This window comes from Epinephelus lanceolatus, chromosome 5, assembly GCF_041903045.1.
Source record: "Epinephelus lanceolatus isolate andai-2023 chromosome 5, ASM4190304v1, whole genome shotgun sequence".
Taxonomy (NCBI): Eukaryota; Metazoa; Chordata; class Actinopteri; order Perciformes; family Serranidae; genus Epinephelus; species Epinephelus lanceolatus.
The window spans coordinates 12,910,144-12,937,749 of record NC_135738.1 but is presented as its reverse complement, the minus strand read 5'-3'; the positions used below and the strand labels follow the sequence as shown (position 1 = coordinate 12,937,749).

Genomic DNA, 27,606 nt, shown 5'->3' with positions numbered 1-27,606 from the left:
AACAGAGACAGTAAAGGACTGCTGCCGCCATGTGGAAAGCCCAGTGCATGTGTTATACGTCACACAAGAGGCCGACACTGTTGTGTTACATGTCACCCTGTCACGCCTGTTTTAAACCTGAAACATCGGCAAGCTATCTAAAATCACACACTAATGATTCCGCTGTTGTTTGGACTTGTGTAAAAAAGTAAATCCAGCATAATGAAGGGTCGACATTGTGGCCATATCGAAGGATCTCTGTGTGAAAAGGGCTTAAGACGAATCTGCATGAATTTATTGTGCGTTTGATAAGTTAACAGAAGTGTTTCTCCTTTGACTTTCCTGTTAGTTTATACATAAAGGTTAGTGTTAAAAGAATAAAACACTCAACAACTCCACAAAGGGCTCCGTAGGCTACAAATGTCGTTTTTATTATTACTTTAAATAATGTCTAAATAAAGGGACTAAAGACATGCTCGTGTGACTTCTTCCATTATCAAAAATATGGTTGTGGGGTGATGTTTGCAGCAGAAATCTATCCAGGGAGGGAAGCGTGCATCACAAGGTGAGACCGTTGTGGAGTCCATTCATCTGAAGACAAAATGAAATGAGTCCCACCATCGCCACGGACGGTGTTGGTTGTCAAAGGGGGGGGGTGTCAGTGATTTTTCTTTCTTTTTTTAACCAACCAAATGTCACATTCAGAAGAAAAAAAATCTCATATATAAAAACTGAAAGACCTGGATACATTTCTACTTTTCCACGTTTTTTTACTACAGAAATTAAAAAGAAAAGACATAAAGGAACACACAAAGGGGGGAAGAAAACAGCTATTTTTATAATCAACTCCCTTTGGTAAAAACTGTAATAAATGGTCTTGCATTTGCCTTTTTCATATACATACTAACTTTAGCCATTTATCACTAAAGTCCACAGTAAGCTTGGAAAGTATTACTAGCACAACAACACGGATCTGTCATAAAAAGTCTGAGACTATATACAGTGTATTTACAACGTGAACGGCATGTGGACAGTCCTCCCAGAATGAGACGAGTGTGTGTGTTTGTGTGTGTGTGTGTGTGTGTGTGTACAAGCTGGTGTATTGGCGGAGGGCGTTTTAAAAAGGTTGACATCCAGGGCGGCAAGGATCATTTGTGTTAATAGAACTATATATAATATATATACACAACACATACACTGGAATACATGTCAGTATCTGACATTCACAAGCTATACAATTTTACAGTCTGAGACCAAACAGTGTTGTGAGGCTAATTTTTTGTCTTTTCATTACATTTTTTTTTACATAAATGCAACAGTGCTGTTTGATGTTAACCCGACAAAACTGTTTGGGGCTCAGGCACAGTTTCTAATAATGCTGCCATGTGTTCTGGAAAAGGAAATGTCACCCTCTTTCCGTCTAGTGATAGGTACATAATTGTGATTTGGCCTGAACGCAGGAATGTCTGAACCAGATCTCTCAGACTTTGTTGTGCTCCCGTCCGAACCTTCAATCTGGGAAACAAAACCTTCTGTAACGTGTTCCTCTTTCTAAATAAGTGCACTTGTCCACCATATTGTTTTACACGGATAACACTATCGTAAAGAAATCCCTGTATGGTTGATCTCGATGGAGCTCTCACTCATGATGGCTTCAGACAAAATGGTCAGTTGAAATCTGAAACCGAAGCTCAGTTGTGATAAAGTACAAAAAAAAGCACCACTCTATCTCTCACAGGCTCGCCGTTTACGTCGCTGAGCCCCGTAGAAAAAGGCTCAGGGAATTTGAGAAGTGGCTCCGAGTGCTGGTAAGAGCTCAGGTCTGCGACTGGATCATGACGATTCCTAAGTTTTGGCACCGAAGGCCCTGTGAAGAAATGGGCCCAGCTAAAAACGCTGGTAAAAATCAGTAATCCTGCCGCCCCGGGTGCAACACACACGGTAGCTAGCTTAGTTGTGCTCCCATGTCGGCCTTAAAAACACATTAATAAGCCCTCGTTCCTACCTCTACTCCTGACCTGTTTGACTTCAGACCCCAACACCCCCAGAATTCAGTCTCTCTCTCCCCCGTTTCTCCTCGGCTACGGCGCCTTGCTGGGCGGGCCGTATTTGACGCGGTACTTGTTGATGTTCATGAAGTGAAGGATCTCCGGCTGGCGGCTGGTGGTGCAGGGTAATAGGCCGTCACGCGTTTCGCCCATCAGCCACTTATTGGTGTCAGCACTCATGTCGCGGGTGACGTGCTCCTTGGCCCACGCGTCCACCCAAGCCTGGAAGCGTTTGTGCAGCCGTGTGCTCACCCGTTCGTGTGACTGAGGAGAAACCACATGGCGTTAAAAACTCAGCAAACATGACATCTACACTCTGAGGGTTAGGGATGTGAGTCTGAAGTGAATAGAGATGGTTAGTACATGGTTAGTACCTTTTTAATGACCTACAAAATAAAAGCATGTTGACACAGCTGCTCTGCCACCTGCTATTTAAATTCTTCTTAGGGTACTTTCAATTATGCCAACATGTCGACTCGCTTCCCTCACTTGCTTCCTCGCGAGAGAGATGCTTGGAAAAGATGAATAGGATACACCTGTGTTTCCTCACTCTAAGCTCCTCCAGGAGCTTCCTCCCTTCTTCATTGCTGCACTTGTTGTCTTTTCCCTGTGCTGTTTTATCTTTTGGTGCATTTAGGGATTTACTACATACGTGGTCTCAACCTTCTTCATGTCAAGGACCCTTAAATTGATAAAAATTAGGTTGCGGACCCCCATGTGAAAATATTTTAGTTGTTAGATAAGATTAAGACCAGAGTTCTTTAGTTGTCAACCACATTTTAGGAGAAAATTGTGGAGGAAGTGAAACCTATGATCAGAAAAATCAATCTTCTGATTCTTAAGGTGCTTTCAATTTTGCTAACTTGTCTCCTTGCTTCCCTCACTTGCGTCTCATCCATAATAAAGACACTGAACACATCATTCAGTCGTACAAAAGTAAACATGGAGGTCACTGTGGTCAGCGTTTACAATGTCACTTGATTTGCAGTGTAGAGCTGCAACAATTAGTTGATTAATCTATCGACAGAAAATTAACTGGAAATTATTTTGATAATTGAGTCATCATTGTTGGTTTCATTCTTCTTAAATATGAGAATTTGATGCTTCTTTTCATACACGTTAATAAACTGAACAGCCTTGAGTTTTTTGACTGTTGGTTGGATACAACATACCACTGGAGGACAGTACAATGGGCTCTGGGACACATTCCACTATTTTATTGACAAATCAATCAACAGATCTATTGAGAAATTAATGGGGCGAATGACTGATAATGAAAATAACTGTTAACTGCAGTTCTAGTGCACTGGAAGCCGGCGACTTTGTGCGCACATGATGATAAAGACGAAGGGAAAGAAAGCCATATTTTTGAAACAGACCCAAAATACTTGAGGTCACAGGTGACACCTCACTGTGCCTCCACTGACATGACTGTTCAGACTGAAGTTGCATTAGAGCTCCCCTCACTGGTGACCTAAACCACATTCAACTCAAGTCAGCTCAGCCGTTACATACTGTGTTACGTCCCTCTGTAACACCTATAAATAGTACTTATGTAGGACCTCCTGGGTGCCTCCCATTAGAGGTGTTCTGGGCACATCCCACTGGTAGGAGGCCTGGGGCAGACCCAGAACACACTGGGGGGATTACATATCTTGTTTGCCCTGGGAACACCTCAGGGTCCCCGAGGAGGAGCTGGAAAGGGTTGCTGGGTAGAGGAACGTCTGGGGTGCTTTGCACAGCCTGCTGCCCCCAAGGCTATCACTAAGCGACTGAAAATGGATGGACGGATATAGGACCAGTTTGTACTGACCTTTAAGAAATAGTTTGATTTTGGGCAAAAAAAACAAACAAAAAACAAACAACAAACAGATAAAAAGAGTGATATCATTCCCACATCTGTACGCTAAACTGAAGGTGGCTACTTTCCCCTGTGTATGATCTTTATGCTAAGCTAAGCTAAGCTAAGCTAACCAGCTGCTGCCTCCAGTTATGTATTAACACATTCAGATACGACAGCAGTATCAATCTTCCCATCTAACTCTCATCAGGAAAGTGAATTAGGGTATTTCCCAGAATGTCAAATTATTCCTTTTAACAGTCTGAACAGGAAACAGAGTCAAACTGAGCTGAGGGCAGTAAGTCTTTAACTTTTCAGACTGAAGGAAATTATTGTAATTAGCAAAATGATTTGTAATTTCACCTCTTAAAGTCACCTCTGCTTCAGAAAAGTACGTTTAAATGCTTTGACAGTTTTAACAGCTGATAAGGAGCTGGAGCACAGCCTGCTGAGCTGCTCAATGTTACACTCAAATACTGGGTTTTGAATAATTAAGTCAGTGATTTGTTTCTGACATTTCACAGGGGTTCAAAAGTATGAAATACATATCTTTGTAATAATTTAATAATTATAAGTAATTAGATCTGTGTAACTAAATTGTTATTCCTCTTCCTCTGCTGGTCTCCTGAGCATGATCACTTCACACCTCAACAGCATGGGTGCCAGGGCTTACAGCTCCCTACCTCCAAAAATCCGACAGTCTGACAGCATAACACCCTGCAAATCCCGTCTCAAAACCCGCCTGTTCAATTCTGCCCCCCCTCCACTATTTCACAATCTTACTGTTTTTATCACAGTGTGTGTGTGCACCCAATTCACATCTCATGTTGTGTGTAATATTATATATTTTATTTTATTATTATTATTGTGACATGTTGTGAAATTTGCAAAAATTTAGAATTTTATGTTAATTTATAATGTTTCAAAGATCTTTAGGAAACCTTTGGTCTTTTGTCCGATGCATTCTGAGCTGTGAATTTTTTAATAAAGGCAAAAGCCAACCTTCACTTTCCAACAACCTAGCAAACTCAGGTGTAACTCCTTCACTGCTCCGCCTACAACTTTAACACAGTAGGGTGGAACTCACACTGCTGTGAAGTAACTTGCCGCCTCCCATCATTTCAGTTAGGGAAAGCAGTTTTGGACGTGGCGGCAGGGGTATGAAGCAGCTGCCGCCCACGTGAAGGCACAGAGATTTTGCTCTGCCACACAGAGTTCACTGTGTTGAATTTGCCACCTGACTTTGGCCCATCAAATAAAAGTAGGTGGGTATTGTGGATGTAGAAAGAAGACAAGATGGAGGAGCTGATAATGTTAGTGTATGAATACCTGGAGTTGGGCAACATAGTGCTACCAACTTTTAAGGACAACCAGGGGTCCGTTTCACAAAGCAGGTTCAACAAACTCTGAGTCTAATCCTGAACTCTGAGTTGATCTACTCTGAGATAGTAAACTCTGAGTTTTCGGTTCCAGAACAGCTGATCTGAATCAGTTTAATCAACTCGGAGTAGTTTCACCTGGAGTTAAGCGCGTGCACCACAACTATAAAAAGCCAGCATCAATGGAGCCCCGATTCGACAAGTCACCATGGCAACGGGGAAGAGGAGGGCTGCGTTTTTCACCCCACTAGAATTAGAAATCTTAATGCGTTCATACGGCGAGTTTGCACACGTTTTCAAAAAGAAGTGCAACACCGCTGCAGCTGCAAAAGAGAGGGAGACGGCGTGGGAGAACATTGCTGCTCGGGTCAATGCGTAAGTTTAAATGTACTCCTTTGCAATCACAATAATATTACAGGGGAAAACTGCTTGAATGGTAGCCTATTAATTTATTTCATTTAGGTGCAATCCCGCAGGGAAGAAGCGCACTTGGCAACAGTTTAGGATGAAATATAAAAACAAAGCCGATTGTTCAAACAGGTAAGACCTCGGCATAATCTCATGGGGGTACCTCATTTTGATCATGTTTTACATTGTAAAGTAAATATTAAGTGGCTGTTTGACTGCAGTTGTTTTATCCCCAACATAATGCTGTTTTCACACACATAAATGTCTTCTCATCTATATCATGTTCTGTTAAATATTTAAGCCTATTTAAACTAACGCAGACTTCTACTCAGCCAACAGAAAGAAGGCAGATGCCTGTAAAACGAGCACACTTTTCTGACCGCCCTGCATACAGTTGCCTTACTCAAGTGCTCAGCATCTCCGACATTGTCCAAAAACTTCCATTTGCAAAGAAACGCAGCGCATTTTTATACAGTCTATGAGCGCAACACACAATATCTGCTGGGATGTGAGAGCATGACCACGATTGGTAATGTTGCAAATGTAAGGACGGATTAGGTTGTGTATGTAGATGATGGACTGTGATGTGAAACGGTACCGCTCAAAAAGATAATTGTGTGGAAATGCTAGAACATCTATGCGCGGTCTGATAACCATCTCCCAATGAATATTTAATTCTCTGCGCAGTAATTCTGCGCCTTCATCCACGGGATCGTTATCAAAAGGACATGCCATGTTAGTGAAAAAAGTTGCCACCTACTGTGCCTAATGGACTTCTAATATACTGACTCTGATTTTTTAAATGATTTTTTTAAAAGACAGATGGCAGAACTAGGCTACACCAAAACTTGCCTGCTGACTGAATGAATGAGGAAATCAAATGGAGTGTGTGGCTCTGAAAGAGGGCGGAGACAGAGAGAAACTCGAGGTTCATTGAGAAAAACCTGGTCCCGACCAGGTTAGGTTCATAGAGTCTGTTACTACGGTAACTGACCGAGAGCTTAAGTTACCTCTCTCTCTGAAACAGGCTAGAGTTACCCCTCTTTCTCTGGTTTGAGCTACCTCCCTTTTTGAAATGGAAAACTCAGAGTTTCCCGCATTTCAGGGTTAACAGACTCTGAGTTTTCACTAAACCTGCTTTGTGAAACGGACCCCAGAAGAAAATCTAAGTCCAGGAAAACATTTCCACTGAACTTGAGATGAAATAAAATCTGAAGTTAATTCACCAAGCTGCAAGTTAGCTTGTATTACCGCCAGTGACATTAAGCAAAGCACCTGCCTGTCATTGCAGCCCTGGACTGTAGCAGCAGCAGCAGCAGCTACTTTTAAAAATGCTTTGCTTTTATTGGGGAATGCTTTTACAGGTAGGCTGTTGTCAGCGCGGTTCCCGTGTGGCGGTATGAAAGTAGCTTAAGGAAGTAAAACAGAAATCGATTTCACAGAGGAAGTAAGAAAGTCATCTGGAGGTCAGTGGTGATAGTATCAGGAAGAAGCAGTGAGTACCTGGTGAGCTCGCAGCAGGGCAGTGCGTCGGTACATGTAATCCTCAGACTTGAAGACGTACACCATCTTGTACGAGTTGAGCTTGAACATGCACTCCATCTTCTCCTTCTCCAGGGACTTCTTGCCGCCCTCGCACGCCTCTTTGTCCAGCTGCTCTCGGCCCTTCTGGTACTTCCTGATCCGTCTCAGATTCCTGGTTTTACAATGGCAGAGACAAACGTGATGAGTGTGACTCATTAGGGGAACGTGTCAGAACAAATCGACTGGAGTTAATTTAATCAGAAGGATTCATGTTTCGACTTTTACATTTGACTTTCATCAGAGGAGACGTGTTCATCTTACTGAGCAAGACACTCTGATGTTATGTATTTAAAAAAATCCCAACCATTAACATCACCTTTTTCAAGTAAAAAATAAATAACATTCCCAATTCAAAAACAATTGACCTGATGTGATGACTCACCTGGGGAGAAAAACTGGCTTCTGAGCGAGGTGCTCTCTTAACTCAGGTGTGGTGGAATCTGGGTTTAAGTAGCGTCCGACATAATCAGACCAACGCTGCAACCAAACGACAAGTGTAACAAGAATTTAAGACACAGACTAGGAAGATACTGTACACCACTACACCAGGATTACCAAAAGGTTGCCAACAGGTCCTTACTAGTGTTTCCACTCCAGCTGGAAAAGTGGAGCCTCTTACTGGACAAAATGTAAAAACAGTGACAACTTTTATTTGCATTTATTCAATGAATATTTAGTCCCGTCATACAACATGCAGATGATACTCAGAGATGTTAGTTATTGTGACATAAGGAGCCAAATAAGAATCATTCACTGTCGCTAAACATCAGTGTGGGAATGTAGGGCGAATGGTTGGGAATTCGCACAGCTCCTAATTTTGGCAGTTTATCAACAATCACAGAGGCTCTATGAGTTAAAAATCCAAACCGGTTTGTAAAAAAGAAAAGGTATGCGTATTTTGAAATTATTCTGTGGCTTGAGAATAAAAATTTTTCCTTTATACGCACAAGCTAAACCTTAAAATCGTCAGTCTTCCAGCTGGTTTAACAGTTTCTTACCTCGGCCTCCATGGGCTCGTCTGAGTTCTCCTCCTCTGTGTCGAGCAGCTCCACCGTGAGCTGCACCTGCCCTCTGTTCCTCAAAAACATCACCTGAGAAAGAGAAAAAGACAAATAATGTGAAGAAAAACGAAAGGTTAGCGTGTGAGAGATAAAAGACCAGGATGAGATGAGGGCTCAGAGGGCAGCAAGGCAAAGCTGTCAGGCGGGGAGTTCCCAGCCTCCTAACAGAGCTCCGACTGCAGGTTAAAGGCAGCAACTAAGACAGATATGCGTCTGTCCGAGGCAGGCTGTGCTGCCGTTTGATTTAGAGGCTTCACTGTCAGATTAAGACTGTTTTATAACCGGTTAAAAACTTCCTGTAGACGAGTTAAATACCAGTCCACTTCTGTGTTTAGTACAGTTGGTATTCACACTTGCCATGTATCGTACTAGAGTCTACATGAACCGTACTCGAGACCTCCTTTTCAAGTGGACTCAGGCCAGATTAGCGTACCATGCTCGGGTATGGTGCACAATATTCACACTAATCAATCGAACTGGACTGTGGGGTCAAGTGTACTTGCATCCAGCCCAGGTCCCTGATGTGAAAGAACCCAAACTATTTAATAAACGTGAACATGAAAAGAGAAACAACTTAGAGTGGGAATGCACAATACTGGATATTTGCCGGCATCTGATATGCCAATATATAACATCTCATCAGGCCAATAACCGATATCAATATGGATACATCGATTTTTTCCCCCATCTAAGTTAAGTGATTATCAAATCTCTTCTGTAGTGGAATTAACATCATATTATACGTGCATACTCTTATCGTGATGGCCCACCAGCAGGTGGAGACATGAAAACAAGTGCTTTCACACCTGCCCCGTTTGGTTCAGTTCAGTCGAACTCAAGTTCGTTTGCCCCCTAAGTGTAGTTCATTTGGGCAGGTGTGAACACAGCAATCACACTCAGGTGTGCACCAAAACAACCGGACTGAGACCTTCTTGAAGAGGTGGTCTCAGTCCGGTTACAAACAATCGGTGCGGTTCGTTTGTGACCTGGATCTGAACCAACTGCAGTCACATGGCACATTGTTTGGGTTAAACATGAGCATGTTACAGTCCTGGAGGATTATTAATGTGCACCTCCTCCTGTACTGCCTTAATATGCACATTCAGCACATCCAATGCATCAAAACATTGTTTTCTAGTTGGAGCCGCGCCTTGTTTTCAAACTGTATGGTTTGACTAAAATGAACAATGACAGCAATGTAGTCCACGATGAGCAGCGCTAAAATCAACCTGCGTAGTTGTCCCTCCATTGTGACATTAGAAACTGTCACATTTATCTTGCAAGTGTACTCTTCTTCAATGTTTTGTTCACTTCCTGGATTTTTCCCACATGGAAATTCTGACCAATCAAGAGCAGCTTTCTCGCTCAAGGCATTTGATCTGGTCTGCTTGTAAATGCTGCCGTGAGAACACGAACCAACTCTAGGCAATTATACAACTTTGGAACAAAATGAGTCCCTGATTCAGACCAAAGCAAGACAACTTGAGGTCTAAAAGCATGTTGGCTGATTCTGATCAGTTCATTTTAAAGCCAATATTGGACGATACTGATGACGTACCGATATTATTGTGCATCCCTAACTTAAAGAAAAGATAATAAAAGAAGCAGAGAACTAAGTGTACTGTTTTCAAGCCGTACGTTGTTGAATGTCTCTCACTTCACTTTGCCGTCTAACTAGAGCACACACAACTACCTGATGTGTTTTTAAAAATCTGTCACTGCAGAGTGAGTTTGTTTTAAGTCATTACTGAATCTGTAATTTTTCTTCTGACAAAATTGGATAGACTCATGTGAACCGAGCAGGTTATCAACAGCAAAATGAAGCTTTTCAAAGTACATCAAAAAGGGAATTTGTTTGTGGGTGGCAGGTGGCCTTAAGCTGCTTTTACACATTGCCAGAGCTCCATGAGAGCAAGAAAAACTTAAAAAATGATATCAACTGAAAATGATTGGTAAGCTGCAGACAGCACATTGGTGTTTGTCAGGCCAGCTGATCTGTAAACTTTTAAGACCTCATTTTAGACGCTTTAGATGCCAACAGACTTGTAACAGAGCGTTCTGCACAGCCACTAGTAATTTATTACAATGCTCAGAAGCGTGGAGAAGATTTATTGGTTGTGAACACACCCGAGAACAGAATTTAAATCAAAAACAAAACAAGAAATCCTCACGGTCTCCGTTCCTCTCTGCAGTAAACAAACTTCCATAAATGGATTAATTAAATCACCCACTCCTGCAGTCTTGTGGAAAATTAGTCAATCTAAGTACTTCTCCTTAAATTAACTTTAATTTAACTTATTTCCGTATTTTTTAAAACAATCTTTCATCTCCTTGCATCTCATCCAGTTTCATCATCTCCCCAGTTTTCTAATGACTGTAGGACCTTCATGTGTTTACCTTGAAGCAGTTCTCATCAGACATGAGCTGCTCGGCTTTCCGCTGGTACATTGCCTCAGCTGAGCTCCTCGAGGACTGGGTGGACATGGTTCCTCCACTGGCTCCATTAGCGCTCTCTGAGAGGTAGAGGTCCGTCACCTGGACGCAGATCTCATCACTCACGATGTGTTGAAGCTGGATGGAGAGAAGCAAGTGTTTTAAGTCAGAAAAAAAAACATTTAAACATGTCAGAATTACGCTCACTGTGCTAACGGAGGCTTAAAGGAATGGTTTGGATTTTTTAAGTTCAGTTTTATGAGGTACTTATACATCGTTAGTGTATTACATAAAGTAGATGGCAGTCAGTCACCTCCAGTTTGGAGAAGCAGGCAGGAGTGCCAACACAAACCCAAGCAATGTACTGCTGTGGACAGGGGAAGCAGCAAAGCATATTTAAGCCATCTAAAAAAAAAATCAGTATCAGTTTAAGTGCACGCTATATTTAGAATATTTTCACCGCTTTACCATGCCATCAGACAGCCCTCTCTTACAGGGGACTGAGGCCATTATATCGCTCTCTTTAAAGCCACCAGTCTCCTTTTAAAAAACAGGTATTTTCCCTCACAGCACACAGGAGCTCTGCACCTGAGAGTCCATTTACATAAGAGGCAAAAGTGCCGGGAAGCATCCTGAACCCTGGAAGCCAGCCACACTGCTCTTAGGTCGACAACAGACCTCTGCAAAGCCCCCAGGTTGAGCTTTAGACAGGAAGCAGTTAGTTCCCTGAAGCCAGGAAGCCTGTCACGGAGCGCCACAGTTGCTCTGTTGTGAGCCAAAACTATCACTGCTGTGTCGATCTCTTTTGGCATGACAGTTTTGGCGTCTGGTCTATTTTCGTTTCTCGATTATTTCAGTAATAGCCTGATATCACTGTGACACGAGAGAACACATGTACACACATAAAAGAGAAACAATAGGTTAGTGTTATGTGTGATAGAACAGAGCAAAGGAGTGGGACTGCATCTTAGTCTACTGAGTCACGTGCAGATTGATTTTATTATTTCAGATTAAGTCAAATACAGAAAAAAGGTACCTGAACCGAATTCCAGGTACTGGATCAGATACCAGTATCAGTTCAACCCAACCCTATTGGTGATATTGTGTGACTCTTGTCAATCTGAACAAACCTTTAAAAACACCAAAGTCTACGGCTGCCCCAAAACATTAGCTGACCAGAAGGGCTAGCAGTCAACTAGATTTCATTGGTCGCTTCGCAGAAAAAAAACACACACAAAAAAACAAATGTAAAACTCTATTAGGAGCTGCGCTTTGTCAAAATAAATCTAAACCTACATGACTTATGTGGGAATTTAATTTGAAAGGACAGACACAGAAGTGTCCACGCTCAGCAGTCAGACAGGAGCCACAGTATCTGCAGTTATTCCACAGGCTAGTTAATAACATGTCGGGCAGGAAATCCAAAGTGTGGGATCATTTTGAGAAGGTGAAGGACGAACCCAAGGTGATATGTAAACTCATCTTCATTGGTCGACTACAAACATCATCTGAAACATGGAAGTAGCTAAACATGCGGGCAACTAGTCGACTAATGGCCCTAAATGACGACTATTGGTCGACTAGGAAAATTCTCAGTCAGGGGCAGCACTACCAAAGTTACACAAATACACAAACTAACCACTCAAGGCAGTGAAAGACCAGCAGCTCCCGTGTTCTTCAAGGTAAAGTTACTTTTTTGTCAATGGAGTCTGAGCATAGATGATGACTTCAGTTCCCTGTCAGAAAAGGCTGTTTGACAACAAGGTAAAGCAGTGAAAATAGTCTCAATATAGTGCCCACTTACACTGATTGTTTTAGGAGGTTAAAATACTGCTGCTCCTCATCAATGCAGTACATTGCTTAGCATCTGGGCAGTACTCCTGCCTGCTTCTCCAAACTGGAGGTGTGCCGACTGACATCTACTAGAGGTAATACTCGACTATGGATAATCACCTCATACAACCTCCCTTCAAAAGATCTGAACTAACCCTTTAATGTGCCCACCAAATGAAACGTGAAAACTGTATGAGAAATGACAAACAGATTCTCACCTGCCGAACGATGCTTTGGATGAGCTTGTCCATTGTGAAGGCGATGTAAGCGTGAATGGTGAACATTTCCCTCAGGGAGTCCTCGTACTGAGACGCCTCCATATTTCCGTCCAGCAAATTCCTGACCATCTCCAAGAAGGCTGAGTAGTAATCTTCCACTTCGATGTCCACTGGAAGAAAGAAATATTATAAAGAAGAAATCAGATGGCTGAGTGGATCCGCACATGACACAGAGACTGGCGGCATTTCAAATCAGTCGTGGACTGATTTGGCAAGTGGAGCTCATTTTGGCAGCAGCTTAATTTTCCAAATCCAGTGATTCTCTGCTTCAATATACAGTACGTATTTGTTTTCATTCATATTTAGTTTTCAGTATCTATTGTGTTATTGTTTAAATATCAGCCTCAGTAAAACTTTTAATTCCCCTCTCTTACACTGTCCATTGTTTCCAACGAGCCTCCAAACATTTTTTACATACTTTTCTCTGAGAAAAAAGAAGAATGTGAATAATGTGTGAGAGAGCAGGAATGTGGAACAAAAGTCAATGGAAACAGGATTTATGGTCTGTCCTCAACACAAACAAACGTGATACAGCACGGTTTAATTAGGAACATAAAACATGTGTCTGATGTTACTCACTGGGCTCCTTCAGTCTCAGCTGGATGGCTGGATTGTCATTCTTCTCCTTCTTCAGTCCCAGGACTTCCCTCTCCCAGTCTCGTTCTCTGACCTCCTCTTCGATCTGCCGCTCCGCCTGCCCGTACAGCCGCAGCAGACGCGAGCACAACGTCTGGTGCAGCCGCAGGAAGATGTACCAGTTGTTGTTGACGTAGAACAGGTTGTAGGCGTCGTCGGAGCCACGCAGCTTCTGTGCCGCCGTGTTGCTGAACAGCAGCTTGGACTTGGAGGGGCTCCCGCTGCCGGGGACGCCGTTGTGCTTTTTAGAGGCGCCTTCCTCCAGATCCATCTCCTCTTCCTCTTCCTCCTCCTCTACGTCGGAGAGCTCGCCCCGCTGGGAGAACAGCATGTCGGGGATGAAGTGGTAGATGATCTGTTTGATCTTGTATTTGTCCTCCTTCTGAATGCTGGTCTGTCGCTTCACGTGGTGGATGATGAGCGCTGCTGCGTCCTCCAGGATCTGGCTGTCCTCGTACACCAGGGTCAGGTGGGGGCCTGTGGGTGGGGTGGCGTTCTCCTCAGATGCCTGCTCCTGGCGCTGCACAGCAAGAAAAAAATCATTGTCAGCATTTTGGATGCACAGAAGATTTGATTTTGGTTGATCTTGAAATGAAAATGTGGTTCTACAGTTTCCTGTTTGTTCCTATTTCAGCTCCTCCAGGATGTCGAAATGTCACAATTGCAACAATAGAAAACGGCAGATACTTAAACAGTAGAGTGCAAAACATTACAATAAAGTAATTTAACATAACTGAGACACTTGTGCTGTCTGAAAAAAGGTGCAGGTTGAAGCCACGGCTACACTTTCCCTTTTGACAGCACATCACATTTAGCAATCAACGACAAAACAAAGCAAAACAGGCAAACAAGGCAAATAACATAAATTCCATCGATCCCTGTGAATTTCGGTACAACCTTACAATTTTTTTCCACTCCCCACAGCATTTGTGCCTATTTGACCAAGACATGATTGCCTTACATTTACTAACAAAAATAACTGCTGAAAGCCGTTCAAGGCATTCCCTAATGTTCTGCATGAAATTGGGGGTTAACACCGAGTTCAGCGTTGTGGTGGAACACAAAGGTAATTCATTGAATGGCAAAAACAGAAAAAATACACCTGGACAATAGCTGAAACGCGTGAACATACAAGATAAACCACCATGACAGGCTGCTGCATCCGCATCTATCGCATGTGCTGAAAGAATCAATGTGAGTTACATTAAATATTCATGGTTAGTGGTGACCTTAGTGTAGTATAAATCACACAGTGATAAAGGCCTGCTTGCCTGTTGCGTGACAAACTAGGGCTGTGCCGAGTGCTGAAAATGACCACGTGTTATCCTCCAAAGCTGAGGAAAGGGTTGAGGAAAAAGCTAACACCACGACACTTCTATGGAAATGGATATCTCAAAAGCAACAAAGCACAGATAAGACAGTCTGCAAAATATGCCATCAGTCAGTACCAGCCAAGATGGGAAAGACAACAAATCGAGAGTTACAGATGTGACTAAGGCTATGATTTCTGGATGTCCGCCAGTTCCATCACCTGTAAAGCGAGGAGTGTACTTGCTACGTGGCCAAACCTACCCGTACACGGTGTGCTGCACCTGTGTGTGTATACTTGCTGCAGCACGGACGTTCGTCAATGCAGCCAAAACACCTGATACTGGTGGTCTCCACTAGGGGCAGACCACAGCACTCAGACACAGAGGACGCGAAAAGCGAAGAAGGCGGTGACAGTGTATTTCAGGATAAACACAAACATGGACAATCTCGATGAAGAGGAGATCATAATTTTATTGCTGTTATGATCTCGGTAGAGGAAAAGGAGTTGTCTCCGCTGCCATCGGAGATGGTATGTGTGGCCCCTTAACCAATCACATGGGGAGTTTGTTTCCCTTGTTTTACCCATGCGAGCAATCGATGAGGAAAAGCACAGGGAATTCTTCTTCTTTGGAGTTTTACAGTGGTTGGCATCCGTTACGTTGCATTACCGCCATCTTCTGGGTCTACCTTGCTCCTACATCTTTCATTCCATTATATCCTTTTCACCAGTCCACCTCCAACCTCACGTTCACAGTCTCAAGGTATACTTTGCACGAGCGCCTCTAGTGTTCATGTCAGTAGTGCATCTCGCGTACGCGTCACGCTACCTCACAGCAAAGTGTGCGGCCTACGTGCCAAACAACCACAAAATGGCAGCCAAACGTGCATGAAAAACTGCATGTGCACGCGTTTTGTGCAGCAAGTATACTTTGGCCTTAAAGGTACCATTACAGCAACCACACTATTATTTTCATAAAATACAAGACAAGCTCACTTTTATTATTTTGCCAAGACAAATAAAGCATGTTTGCGAAGCTCAACGTTTACATTTAGATGTTAATCAATTTTTTTTTTTTTATTATCACAAAATATATTCTAAACCAAGCCAAGTTTCTATAACTAATGCTTATGTTGTTCCATTTTATATGTTAATAAATTATAGTCCTAAGTTTAATTTATAAACCCTATGCTTTCTGTAGGCTTCAGTCATTATCAGGATACTACAAACTGGCAGCATTATCAAATTATAAGCCTATATCGCAATAAATATCTATATAAATCAATATGGAAAAAACATTCGTAATATTTTTTCCATATTATGCAGCTCTGTGACAAACTGTGTGTATTTGTATAATAAAGAAAATAGTTTAAGAACAAAAAGTCTGTAATAAAATCAGTATTTGTCTCTGTTATTAGAGACTCCACTCTGCAGTGTAGTTTATACACCTAACTGATACACCAGAGAATCACACAGTAACACTGGGCTTCAAAATCTCCCTCTCTCTTAACTGTTAAGTATAAATTTATTACTGATAAAAAGTCATTTTACTTTCACATCTTTGTATTAATTATGTTCATCTGTAGTGTAGGGTTATATGGGGGCAGGGGTGTTGAAGGTCGGCCATTTGACAATACCCCAGAAAATCTCTCTCTCTTTCACAGCCTAATGTCGGCAGGTATGAAGAATAGGAACTGTTCTCCTGTTTTTGTTGTGTTAACGATAGTGATGTCAGATTGATTACCCTCAGCTGTACATAGTCTACAGGCTGTACGTTGCTTTTTAAAACACAAAAATGTAAAATATCAGTTATCGTATTTGTTATCAGCCATGAGCAGCAGCAGAACTGTTTTTTTTTTTGAGATACAGTTTCCCAAAGCTGTTTATGTTCATATATAAAAACAGAATGCTAACAATAGAATTTGGTAAATTCAGGTTTTATCCATATTCTGTGTTTGGTGCCATACTGAGGTTCAGAGGAAAGAAACTTACCTCATCATAAATGCTTTCGATTTCATTCAGCAGGGACTTGGATCGAAGCACTTTGGTGTCATTCTGTTTGAAGTTGATGCCTTGATGGTCGAGAGACTTGAGGTAATACTTCTCGTTCTGCTCCCTCCAGATCTTGTTGAAGCCTCGCTGGGCTTCCCGCCACTCTTCCTCCTTGGTCTTTAATCTGGTTAGAAGAGAGCGAAGTCAACTATGTGATATACAAACACACAATCTCTAAAGAACATTTTAAACCAAAATCTGCAACTCTCAAACTACAGCACAGGTATCAAAGCGTTCAGTGTCGCTTTTGTTACTTCACATCTTCACGAGACACAAACATCTGTTGCAACATTTATGCGTTTCACACAGGAGTACTGATCTGAGATACTGTAACAGGAATGGCTTCTTTTCGAATCCTTTCGCAGCAACAGAGAACGGAGTCTATAAAAGTACACGTTCAATCTCAGGAGCCATTTTTAAATCCACCACTCCAACATCATATTGGCTTTTCCTCCCCTGTGTGGATTAGTGGGTTTATAAGCTCTGGTTCATAGCCTCAGTCTGGCCCCAAAAGAAGCTGGTGTACACACATTCACTGCACTGTGTAAACAGAGAGCTTGTGAACTGTACACATCTGTGTTTGCATATGTGTGCACCTCACTGATTCTTCACCATATCAAAAACTACATGACAGAGCTCCAGTTAAAAACAATCCTTTGATTAAAAAACAGCTTCTGTTTCCAGGTACACAGATCAGATGATTAAAAAGGAATTAATAAACATAATTCAGGTTCGACTCCCACCTCTTCAACACGATGGGGACAGACACAGCGGGGTTTTTCTTCAGGCCGTCTATTATGTCAGGCGCCTTGTCTCCGTATATCCTCTGGATGGCCTTGCGGTGTACGACCTCCGATGAGCCACCCAGCGTGTTGTCCAAGCGGAACTTGGCCTGCTCCTCCGCTGACATGCGGGACAACTTCCTCTGTACCGTCTCCAGGACTCTGATGGTAGCCAGGTTTGTCTCCAGAACTACATCCAACTGTGGGCGAGGAAACACAGCAGTTTTAATATCCAATGCTGTGTGTGCGTGCCCTTCATCTTTAATTTAAAAGCTCATACAGTACAATATCACTGAGCAAATTCGCAGTAGTAATTCAAAAGTGTTTGTTCAGAGATATTTTAAAACAAACATGAGAAAGAAAAAAAAGTCCTGGAAGAGAAAACAGAACATCTACTGGAATAATATAATTCTTGACCGCTGTGGTGACATCAACGTTTAATGTTCCTGCTCACCTCAAAGCGTTCGTCCTCACATCTGTAGATGTGCTCCTCATACTGAGTCTTCTTGGAGCTGACAAATGTGGAGTCCTCCGACCAGGAGGGGAAGGAGACCCAGGTGTCATTTAAGACCTGGACAAGGCAGAAACAAACAGTCATATTTAAAGGTCCATCCTCTTTTTTTAATGTGGAGTTTGAGTCAAATGATGTCGATGAATATGAAACACTGACACATTTATTGATCTAAACAGATGAAGGCTGCTTTCAGACCTAGAGTTGTCTTGCTTTGGTCTGAATCAGGGACTCATTTTGTTACAAAGTTGTATAATTGCCTAGAGTTGGTTCATGTTCTCACGGCAGCATTTACAAGCGGACCAGATCAAATGTCTTGTATGAGAAAGCTGCTCTTGATTGGTCAGAATTTCCATGTGGGAAAAATCCAGGAAGTAATCAAAACGTTGAAGAAGAGTTCACTTGCAAGATAAATGTGACACTTTCTAATGTCACAATGGAGGGACAACTACTACTACTATATTGCTGTCATTGTTCATTTTAGTCAAACCATACAGTTTGAAAACGAGGTGCGGCTCCAACTAGAAAACAATGTTTTGATGCATTGGATGTGCTGCATGTGCATATTAAGGCAGTACAGGAGGAGGTGCACATTAATAATCCTCCAGGACTGTAACATGCTCATGTTTAACCCAAACAATGTGTCATGTGACTGCAGTTGGTTCAGATCGAGGTCGGAACACGTTCTCACCACAAACGAACCGCACCGTTTGTTTGGAATCAGACTGAGACCACCTCTTCAAGAAGGTCTCAGTCCGGTTGTTTCGGTGCGCAATTGTGTGTGACTACTGTGTTCACACCTGCACTTAGGGGGCAAACAAATTTGAGTTTGATTGAATCAGCTCTGAGGAGCTCAGCTGTGCCAGGAAGCCAGCCATGGAGCTTCACAGTGCTCGGTCGGCTTCCCGACACTTCCACTTCCTGTCTAAACCCAGTGTTCTCACTCAGATCTGCTCTTAGGTACTAAACTTGTCACAGACTGAATTAACGTAAATTGGTTCTCTCTAAACCAGTGGTTTACAACTGGTTTAGCCACGGGGTCCAGATTTATCCTTAGTCATCAGTTTAAGGCCCTCATAGTTTAATACATTCAGTGTCATACTTTCGCTTTACCATGTCATCAAGCCAGTTTGCTGTCTGTCAATTAACTGTCCGTTAGTCATTCACTCTACAGCAGGTACAGCACTTAAAAATGCAGCTCTGTGCTGGAAATTCACCAAATAATGTTTTTTACAAACTGAATGTGTTTCAAAGTCACTTGCGGTCCATTCAGAATGGATCCGCAACCCACTTTTGGACTGTGACCCACCAGTTGGAAACCACTGCTCTAAACTTTACTTACCTCTTTACAAAGTGGAGTTCTGCCGGTGCATTTGGGCTGTTGGTAGCTTTTGGGCAGAGCTCTGTAACTGGAGCCGAGTCTCTTACAGGAAGCATAATCAATCTCCATGGCAATGCCCTCGGTGGCCCGTTCCTTGGGGTATGTTTCGATGTGAGACATTTCCCGATATCCCAGGAAGTTCTTAAACCAGTTGAACAGCTCGGGGAATTTTCTGTGCAACATAATTCAGTGTTAGAAACATGTACGATAGATATACAGAACACTTGTGGGGGAAAAAAGTATGATATTTGCCAGGTGAGATGACACTGAGTGAGTACTCACCCTAAAAAGGGCAGCACCAGCTGTACTAGTTCAGCCCTGGAGATCACCTCCTGATTAAAAATGACCAGACACCGCAGGAAGTTGTCATAGGCCTCTGCACTTCGCAAGGCTTTGCGCACCTGAGGTGAGAAATAAATGTAAGGACAGTGTGTGACAGAGAAAGTTTTCCCTAACTAAAGTTGGGACGTCGCGGTGAGGAAATTTTCTCATGAACTCAAGGTGACATTGAATACACCAGAAATTTTACAAGGAAAGATATTCGTCAATGAAGCTCAGTATCTGTCATTGTCTGTAGAGTGCTAATGCAAACTGAACATTTCCTACTGCTGCAGATTTGCATTAAAGAATTTAACTGGCTTTGATTAGAAAGTTGTCACAGCAAATGCAATGTGTTTGTCAGTAATAATAGCACGACCGCTATCTAATCATTCATCAAAAATGCATCTACAAAGCAACGGTCATTTTTGGTATTTGTTGACAACAGATCAATTTAAAATATTGCAGGGAGTCATCTAACAAGAAGGAGCAGCCACATGAAGAGCTGCAGGCGACTTCTTAGCGATGTAAATAACCTTTTTTCCTTCATTAATGTCGTCAGGATCCCAAGCAGGATTGGTTTAAATCTGAAATATTGCCACACAAGTGCATTTGCCTGTTGCTTTGACACGAAACCTCCACCATCATCTTCTAACTCTTGTCCCATGCTAAGTATCTGACTCCTGCTACACTGAGCTGTGACTCTGCTGTATGCTAAGGATGATGGCGGTGCATGTACATGCAGCAGCTCAGCGCTCTTGCCCCAAAGTCATCACCATACTAAAGTCTGAACTGAGGTTCTTATTCTTGAGTGCAATAACTTATCTTATGTGCAATAATATGCAGACGCACTTTTTTTTTATCCCATTTTAAGGTTCAGTGAAATTCTTGCTAATACACCTTAAAATCTCTGCTTTGCTTTCCCAAGCTTTAGCTGTGATTTAAAATTCTATCTGCATAACTTAGTGATTGTTTTTCTTCTTTCACATCCTGTGTTCTTATCCTTTCATTTAATGGCTGTTTGCTTTACACACAAACAAACAGAGACAAAACACAGCATACTAAAAACGCACCTTCTCAAAGAACAGAGATTCTGTCCCGACTCCATGCTTGCTGGCCTCCGCCACTGAGGAATCTTTCAGATTCAGTAACTTGGGCTTCTTCTGTTCCAAAACAGCAGATGAGAGGACATCGGTGCAATCATTACAAAAACAGATGGGGAAGAAGAAGGAAGCAGGAGTCGACTAAAGCTTCAGCAGTATGTGAGGATGCATGTGTGTGTACCTTGACTGGGGGTGTGGACCCTGGAGTTGGATGGCGACGGATCTGGCAGCCATTCTGATTGGGCCTCTGTTTGTTGTTGAGCTGCAGCTTTTTGGCTGTACCGCCGTGGTCGTTCCGTACGGACTCTGCCTTCTCGGCTGTGGTCTTATTTAACAGCTATGGAGAAGACACAGTGCTAATCAAGACGAGGGAACAACTCTGGATCTCCTGAAGTACAACAGGATTATTCCAGCAGGTTATTGTTAGGATCAAGGTTGAATGTTGACTCTTTAACTGGTGCAAACTAAATAAGACACTCTTTGACTATGATAACGAGGGTCTCTGCTCACCACTGAACTGTTGGCATCAGGAAGAAATTGCCCAAACTCCGAGAGCAGGTCCTCTTGGTTCTTGAAGAGCCTGGCCACCTGAGCGTACACCTCCTGCTCTGTCAGGGCCGGTGTGTAGTTCCCACCAGCCTCCTTAGCGTTACGCTGCTCCTTCTGTAACAGACAGACACAAGTTCACTGTGAAGTAACTGCTGAAACCTGGAGTGATATGAGAGGTCACAAAGGCCTCCACCAATTTCAAAATGCACTTCTAGTTTTTCTTATTTCAGGCCTGTAAACTCCAGTGGGATGAAAAGGGTGACATTTCTGAAAAATAGGGTCGAGCTTGTCGCTGCGTTGGCGCTCCCGCAGGGCCAAACAAAGCCAAAGCAGTTGAGCTCACTTTGGAGAAGGTTACGTTACTGAAAGAGCAACTGGAAACAGTTTCATTACTAAGATGAAGTCTAGCAAGGTCCTGTCTTAAACAGGAAGTCCACACTAATTTGATTTTTCCACAGATTCTTCACAGAATTTCAGGCTTTTCACAGAAAGTCTTTCAGATTCTTGTTGGCATATGATGTTAGTGCAGCTCAATATACTGTGTTTTCTGCTAAAATCAGCTTGTGTTCTTGGATCGGAAAGAAACACTGGGTCAGAGTCTGAGATCTGGTATGTCTCTCTGTATATATGACGTATTCAGAGATTAAAGATATAATACAGAACTTCTTTGCATTACAGTGTCTGAAAACAACATATATTTTTTGTTGAGTTGTGCACTTACATTATCACAAACGTTTCCAACAATGTTCAAACCCAAAGAAATCTGTTATTTTAATCAAGGACAAGGTCCGTGTTATGCGGTCACCGTCGCCTGTCAAAGGCGTCATGCGCCCCATTTCCACCGAGCAGTACAGTACAGTAAAGTTCAGTCTGATGTGCATTTTTTCCTTTTCCACTGTGAAAAGTTGTGGATGGTACCAATGGAACTGTTCCGTACCGTCCCCAGTTTTGGTCCCCCCTCTGTTGGGGTACCTAGCACACAGATTGGAGCTGTGAACACTGCAGTCTGATTGGTCAGTAGAGGACGGTCACTCTGCTCAGGACTGAGTTGTGGCTGGTTTTGAGGCTCATGTAACCACTGTTCATAACGTGGAGAGTTTTATTAGTAAACTGTAACTATAAAATGAAAGGATGTTTTGCTGCCTCTTGAAGCAGCTGGAGTCTGAGAAAAAATAAATTAATTCACTGGGCCGACTGCCAGCGACTTTTTCAACAGTTTTTAATGTCTCTCTTGGATGAAATACACTTTTATTAATGAGTGGATCTTCAAGCTTTATAAACATATATATTCATTTCTACCAGGTTTTGTGAACTGCATATACTCTAATCCTCACTTGGAGAAAAAAAAAGCGTTGCTGAGTGTTGTTCCTGTGGACTACGGCCGGTTGAGCTTGCCTGAGAAGGACTAAATGCACAAACCTGCTATTTCTAAATATCCCATGGAGAGAGACTCTCACTGCAGCCTGTTTTATTTTGTTCTGAAAATGTCGGCGTGCAGCCTCGTTCTGTGGACGATAAACAAAGTGCAGACTTTCCTTTGTGTCACTGGTGATGAGGAAATACAGTGAGTGCTGGATGCAGCAGTAAGTGACAACAGCCCCGCCCACATTTAAGAGGACTGTTTGCAGTGGAAACTCTAGGGTCTAGGTACCATGTCTGAAGGGTTACTGTTGGTTCCATAGGTACCATACTGAAAGTGTTTGTGGCTGTCTGCCGGTTGTCTTTACAACCCCCCTCAATGTCTGGATCTTAAGTTATCAGAGAAAAAAGGTGAGTGCAAATTAACAGGTGCATGGCTGTTGGGCACCTCTGCGCAAGCCAAACAGCATCAGAGAAACACTGATTTTTAACGTCTTTATTCTGTGAGTTCACCAGTTTTAATCACCAGGTCTGTTTATTTGGAGAGGAGGAGACCACTGTGGATAATTTGGCTCCTGGTAAAAACCTCCTGAACAAAGAACACTGAAGAAATCCTAACTAGGAAGACTAACTGCAATGGCGGCATTGCTCCATCTTTTGTTATTGTTTTGATTGAGAGACCCCTAGTGGCAGAAAATTAGAGACTGAGTTTTCAGCAACTAAAGAATTAAATCTTTTTAAGCCTAAAAACTACTTTATATGAAATGAAGTATTACTGACGTTTCCGTTGCGATCTGACCTGGTATGTGTGGAGAATCTCCAGGAAGGCTTTGTAGATGTCGGGCTGGCCCTGGAAGCGGTTCTTGATCTTGTTGACGTAGTTGATGGCGTGATTGAACTCCACAGGCTGGTTGTTCTGCATGGGTGGCCCAGTGGGGGTCCCACTGAGTGGCGGGTGGAGCTGCATGGGCGGGGAGCGAGGGGAGGTGTAGGCAGGGATGGACGGATTGCTCTGACTGCTTGGTGTCAACGCCTGGGGCTGAAGAGGCTGAAAAAGGCCATGACATTTTGGGTTTCAGAAGATGGGAATAACAGTATCTTTGCCTTTGTGAGACTCTGCTGGTGTTCATCAGTCACTTCCCACTCTGAATTACTCACCTTGCTCATCTTAGCTTGGGTGGGCTGCGTCAGAAGGGGTGGGGCGGTGGTGGTCGCAGCAGACGGGAGCTGGGGCGGATGTTGGGTAGCTGCTCCTGTTATGGGGATGTTCTGGACTGAAATGCCGTGCGGGGTGATGTGGTGGATCTGACCAGGCGTGGTCACGTTGACTAGGTCGTTGGTCTGGACCTCGATCTTGTAGCCAGGCGGCAGGAAGGTGTTGAAACCCATGATGAGGTCAGGGTGACCTTTGAATAGCTGCGACACTCTGCTGATGACCCCAGGGGTGTCAATACTGCAAAATACAAACAAAAGACAGAATTAAATCAAAGCTACCATGAGTGTCATCCTGCCAATCACTTCCGTAATCTAAGTGTAACTATTTCAAACAAGCCTTTTTTATTAATGAAAAAATAGTAGCCCCATGAATATCAGTAACTCTGACTCATCAGCTGAGTTAAAACTAGTGAAGATACTGGTATCATATGAATCCATATGATACCATATGATGCAGTTTTGAGCAAAAAAACATGCCATTTTTTTAGCACGCACTACATATGTCTTAATTTTGCCTAACTGGGTATGACTGAAAAATTGAGACTCTTGTGGATTCTATGAGCCCAAATGTATTTGTGTGTGATGACATAAGTTCACGTAGCAGTCATTTCATTGTAGTAAGACCATTTATTTTTAAACCTGACCTCACTGTATAAAATGATCTAAAGTGACCTCTAGGATAATCGTCTCCTCATGAAACTTTGCATCCACAAACTCGAGACCTCGTACATTCAGAGGTTGTAAGGCTTTAGTAGGTATATTTAAAATAAAGGGGTTTCTGAGCAGTTTTCAAAACAGAGGTGCTCACCATCCACCTGCCAAAAAGGCAATTCTTACAGAAGTCAGAAGTTTTTAATACCCAATTAAAGCATGGATTTTTCTATGATGTTCCTCAAAATCTTAGTGTCTTCATGTGGTATTTTGGGAGGATTTCTGACCATTTTTTTCTGTTCTTAAGTGGTGAAAAATGTTTAAATTTCGCACCAAATCTGTGCAACAAATGGTAACAAACCCAAAATTGCTGCAAGTTATGAGACACAACTGAGCAAAGGAGTGGCCTTCATATACTTCCACCATAAATGTTCTCAGCCCTTTCAAAGTTTGAATAGGGGCCTAAAAAACCCACACTGTTTACTAAATATTTATGACATGAAAAACTGGACACACGCTGCTGAGCTGCATCTCAAATTAATCTTGACGTTCCCTGCTTCCAGATGAGGTATACCATTTTGGTGTGGCATATACTGTTGACCTGCTACCTCGCCCTCAGGATCCCCTGTCCCCCACATGAGAGGAAAAGGGGTCTATAATAGGGAGAGGTGGAGTGGAAGAGGTTAAAGATGAAATTCTCAAACTCACACAAACCTTCTCAGCAAAACAATGCACTCCATAAATGCACAATTCACAACATGGCACAATGGTGCTACTAACTGCTGAATGACAAATGTCGTCTGAACAAAACTGTCCATGATGAACTGGCAGTGGATGTGTCGCTGGTGCCGTACTCACATATGAAGTTGTTTTAGAGTCAGACAAATGCTATAAGGTCTTTCAGACTTAGGTTACCACTTTAAGAATAAAATGGCTTCCACTTCTTAGTTGTATCTCTATAATTTAGTCACAGTTTTATCCTCATAAAACTTCCCAGCCTGAGAGATGCGGCTGCAACAGTCTTGCATCAGCCGTCACCCTGCTATACCTGGGATGTGACTCAGGGTGTATTCAAGAGCTGCCAACATTGTGGGGTGTTAAGAGTTTCACCAAACTAAGAGCAGCTCGTGCCCTTTGAACTTCAGATTGCTCTGAACAAATGCCAACTTTTAGCTGCCATCTATGACACAAATAACGGACCGGTCATCCTCAGCAAATGAGGTCACTGTCGGTGCACTAATTATCTTTATGAAGGCAAAAACATGTCAGGATTTTTTCAGGGTTGAAAGACTCGTGAAAGACTTTTCATGTTTTTGGGACACACGGGAATCGTTCTGGTTTGATAATACTTTAATAATATACTTAAATATTCAACAAAAAGGAAATCTGAATGAGATCTGTGGCCTTATCCTTCAGCTTCTGTGGGTTTTCGACAAGGTGGGACTACTAAGAACTCCCCATTTCAAACATAAAGTTGGCCGACTTTGTGTTTGCCTCCAAATAACTCACAGTGTTTTTCTATAAAATCACAACAGCGGCCTCACCTTTGAGACTTGAACTCTTTCATTATGTCCAGAAAGTCATTGTAGACCTGAGGCTGGTTGCCAAACTGCAGTTTCACTTGATCCAAGTAAGACAAAGCATCTTCCACCTTAGGGACAGAGAAGACAGAAAGTCAATTTCATCAATCTGGCTGCCAATCTGCCTTTTTATACATTCGCTTTTGGCAGCGATGCCCTGTTTCTGATATTAAACACCAAACATCCATACAGTAAAAGAGCTACAACTGACATACAACAAATTAACAGTGACCATTTACCCTGGCATTGCATTTCAAAATCTTGACAGACACTGAAGAAAAAGCAGTACAAGCATAAATAAATTAACCTGTGTATTAAAATGTTCATTTAAAATTCTCTCCAACAGGATGAGTTTCGTTAAATGCTTCCCTGTAAACCATCTGCTTGGCTCAATACAACTTTGGTTAAGGGGAAAAATCTGATTTCTCGTGATAAGGGTTAAGCGGCCACTTAAAGGCCCAGTGTGTAAAATGGGTTGAAAACAGTAACATCAGTGGTCAAATTCTAGATTGCAGGGCTCACTCACTCACCCCTCCCGTCGGGTAAATGACGGCGGCCTCGTAGGGACATAAAGCCTTGCGCACGAGTTTTTCAGGAGTAGGTCTATCTAGCGACGAGGTGAATGTTTATTTAGAAATCTAAACCACGTTACGATATTGTAATGAATCCCTCACGAGCAGGAGACCAGAGGAGCGTTCGGGAAAAAGCCCAGTTTATTTGAGCACTCCAAAAACTCCGGTAACACTCCAGGGGGTAAAAGACTCTGTCCCAAACTCTGACTCTTCTAGCGTAACGGACACACTTCATACACACATACTCGTTTACCATACCGAGTGGGCACCCCTTCCCCTCTCTGCTCAATCTCCAGCCCGCACACTGACTGACAGCGTAGCCGGTAAACAGAGTTCAGCTGTTAATTTAGCCTAGCAATATCTCCGGACTATAGTAGCTGCAATGGACGACTTTGAACGCGATTTTGAAGAGTTTCTTGTAGCGGACACAGACCCAGAGCCATACCTGTTTGAGCCGGAGCATACAGATGAGGAACTCCATGTGTTTAATGCTGAGCGGGCGAGAAGAGAGGCTGAATGCACAGAATGGGATTCGGTGCTACTGCTACCATTGTTGGGGAGATATATCACCAGGAGGAAAAGCGCCGCAGAGAGTGCATCACAAGTCTTCTTTTCCTCGCAGATGGCGGTTTGGGTTCATTCTCTCCTGTTGCGTGGTAAGTGTGGTCCATTCGCAAACTTTATAACTAAAAAAACTTTTCACTACTCCCTTCCTCCTGCTGTCTTCGTTGGTTCATTTATACAC

The 27,606-nt window shown here is 42.7% G+C and overlaps 1 protein-coding gene across 6 annotated transcripts in view; it reads right to left on the bottom strand.

The window, feature by feature from the left end:
- Positions 1-1,086: 1,086 nt before the first annotated feature.
- sin3aa (SIN3 transcription regulator family member Aa) overlaps positions 1,087-27,606 on the bottom strand; it is a 35,535-nt gene continuing 9,015 nt past the window's right edge. For 4 of the 6 annotated variants that reach the window (XM_078167718.1, XM_033634897.2, XM_033634901.2 and 1 more), the window contains exons 4-21: positions 26,254-26,360; positions 24,002-24,296; positions 23,643-23,891; positions 21,446-21,598; positions 21,117-21,272; positions 20,906-20,995; positions 19,797-19,915; positions 19,476-19,686; positions 18,077-18,193; positions 17,584-17,822; positions 16,781-16,964; positions 13,423-13,999; positions 12,784-12,953; positions 10,697-10,870; positions 8,237-8,329; positions 7,621-7,715; positions 7,158-7,350; positions 1,087-2,291 (exon numbers count right to left, since the gene is read on the bottom strand). In XM_078167718.1, the coding sequence (XP_078023844.1) occupies positions 2,061-2,291; positions 7,158-7,350; positions 7,621-7,715; positions 8,237-8,329; positions 10,697-10,870; positions 12,784-12,953; positions 13,423-13,999; positions 16,781-16,964; positions 17,584-17,822; positions 18,077-18,193; positions 19,476-19,686; positions 19,797-19,915; positions 20,906-20,995; positions 21,117-21,272; positions 21,446-21,598; positions 23,643-23,891; positions 24,002-24,296; positions 26,254-26,360 (3,453 nt within the window). In that variant the 3' untranslated portion in view covers positions 1,087-2,060. The remainder of the gene's footprint in view (positions 2,292-7,157; positions 7,351-7,620; positions 7,716-8,236; positions 8,330-10,696; positions 10,871-12,783; positions 12,954-13,422; positions 14,000-16,780; positions 16,965-17,583; positions 17,823-18,076; positions 18,194-19,475; positions 19,687-19,796; positions 19,916-20,905; positions 20,996-21,116; positions 21,273-21,445; positions 21,599-23,642; positions 23,892-24,001; positions 24,297-26,253; positions 26,361-27,606) is intronic. The other 2 variants (XM_078167717.1, XM_033634899.2) reach the window with 1 other exon arrangement.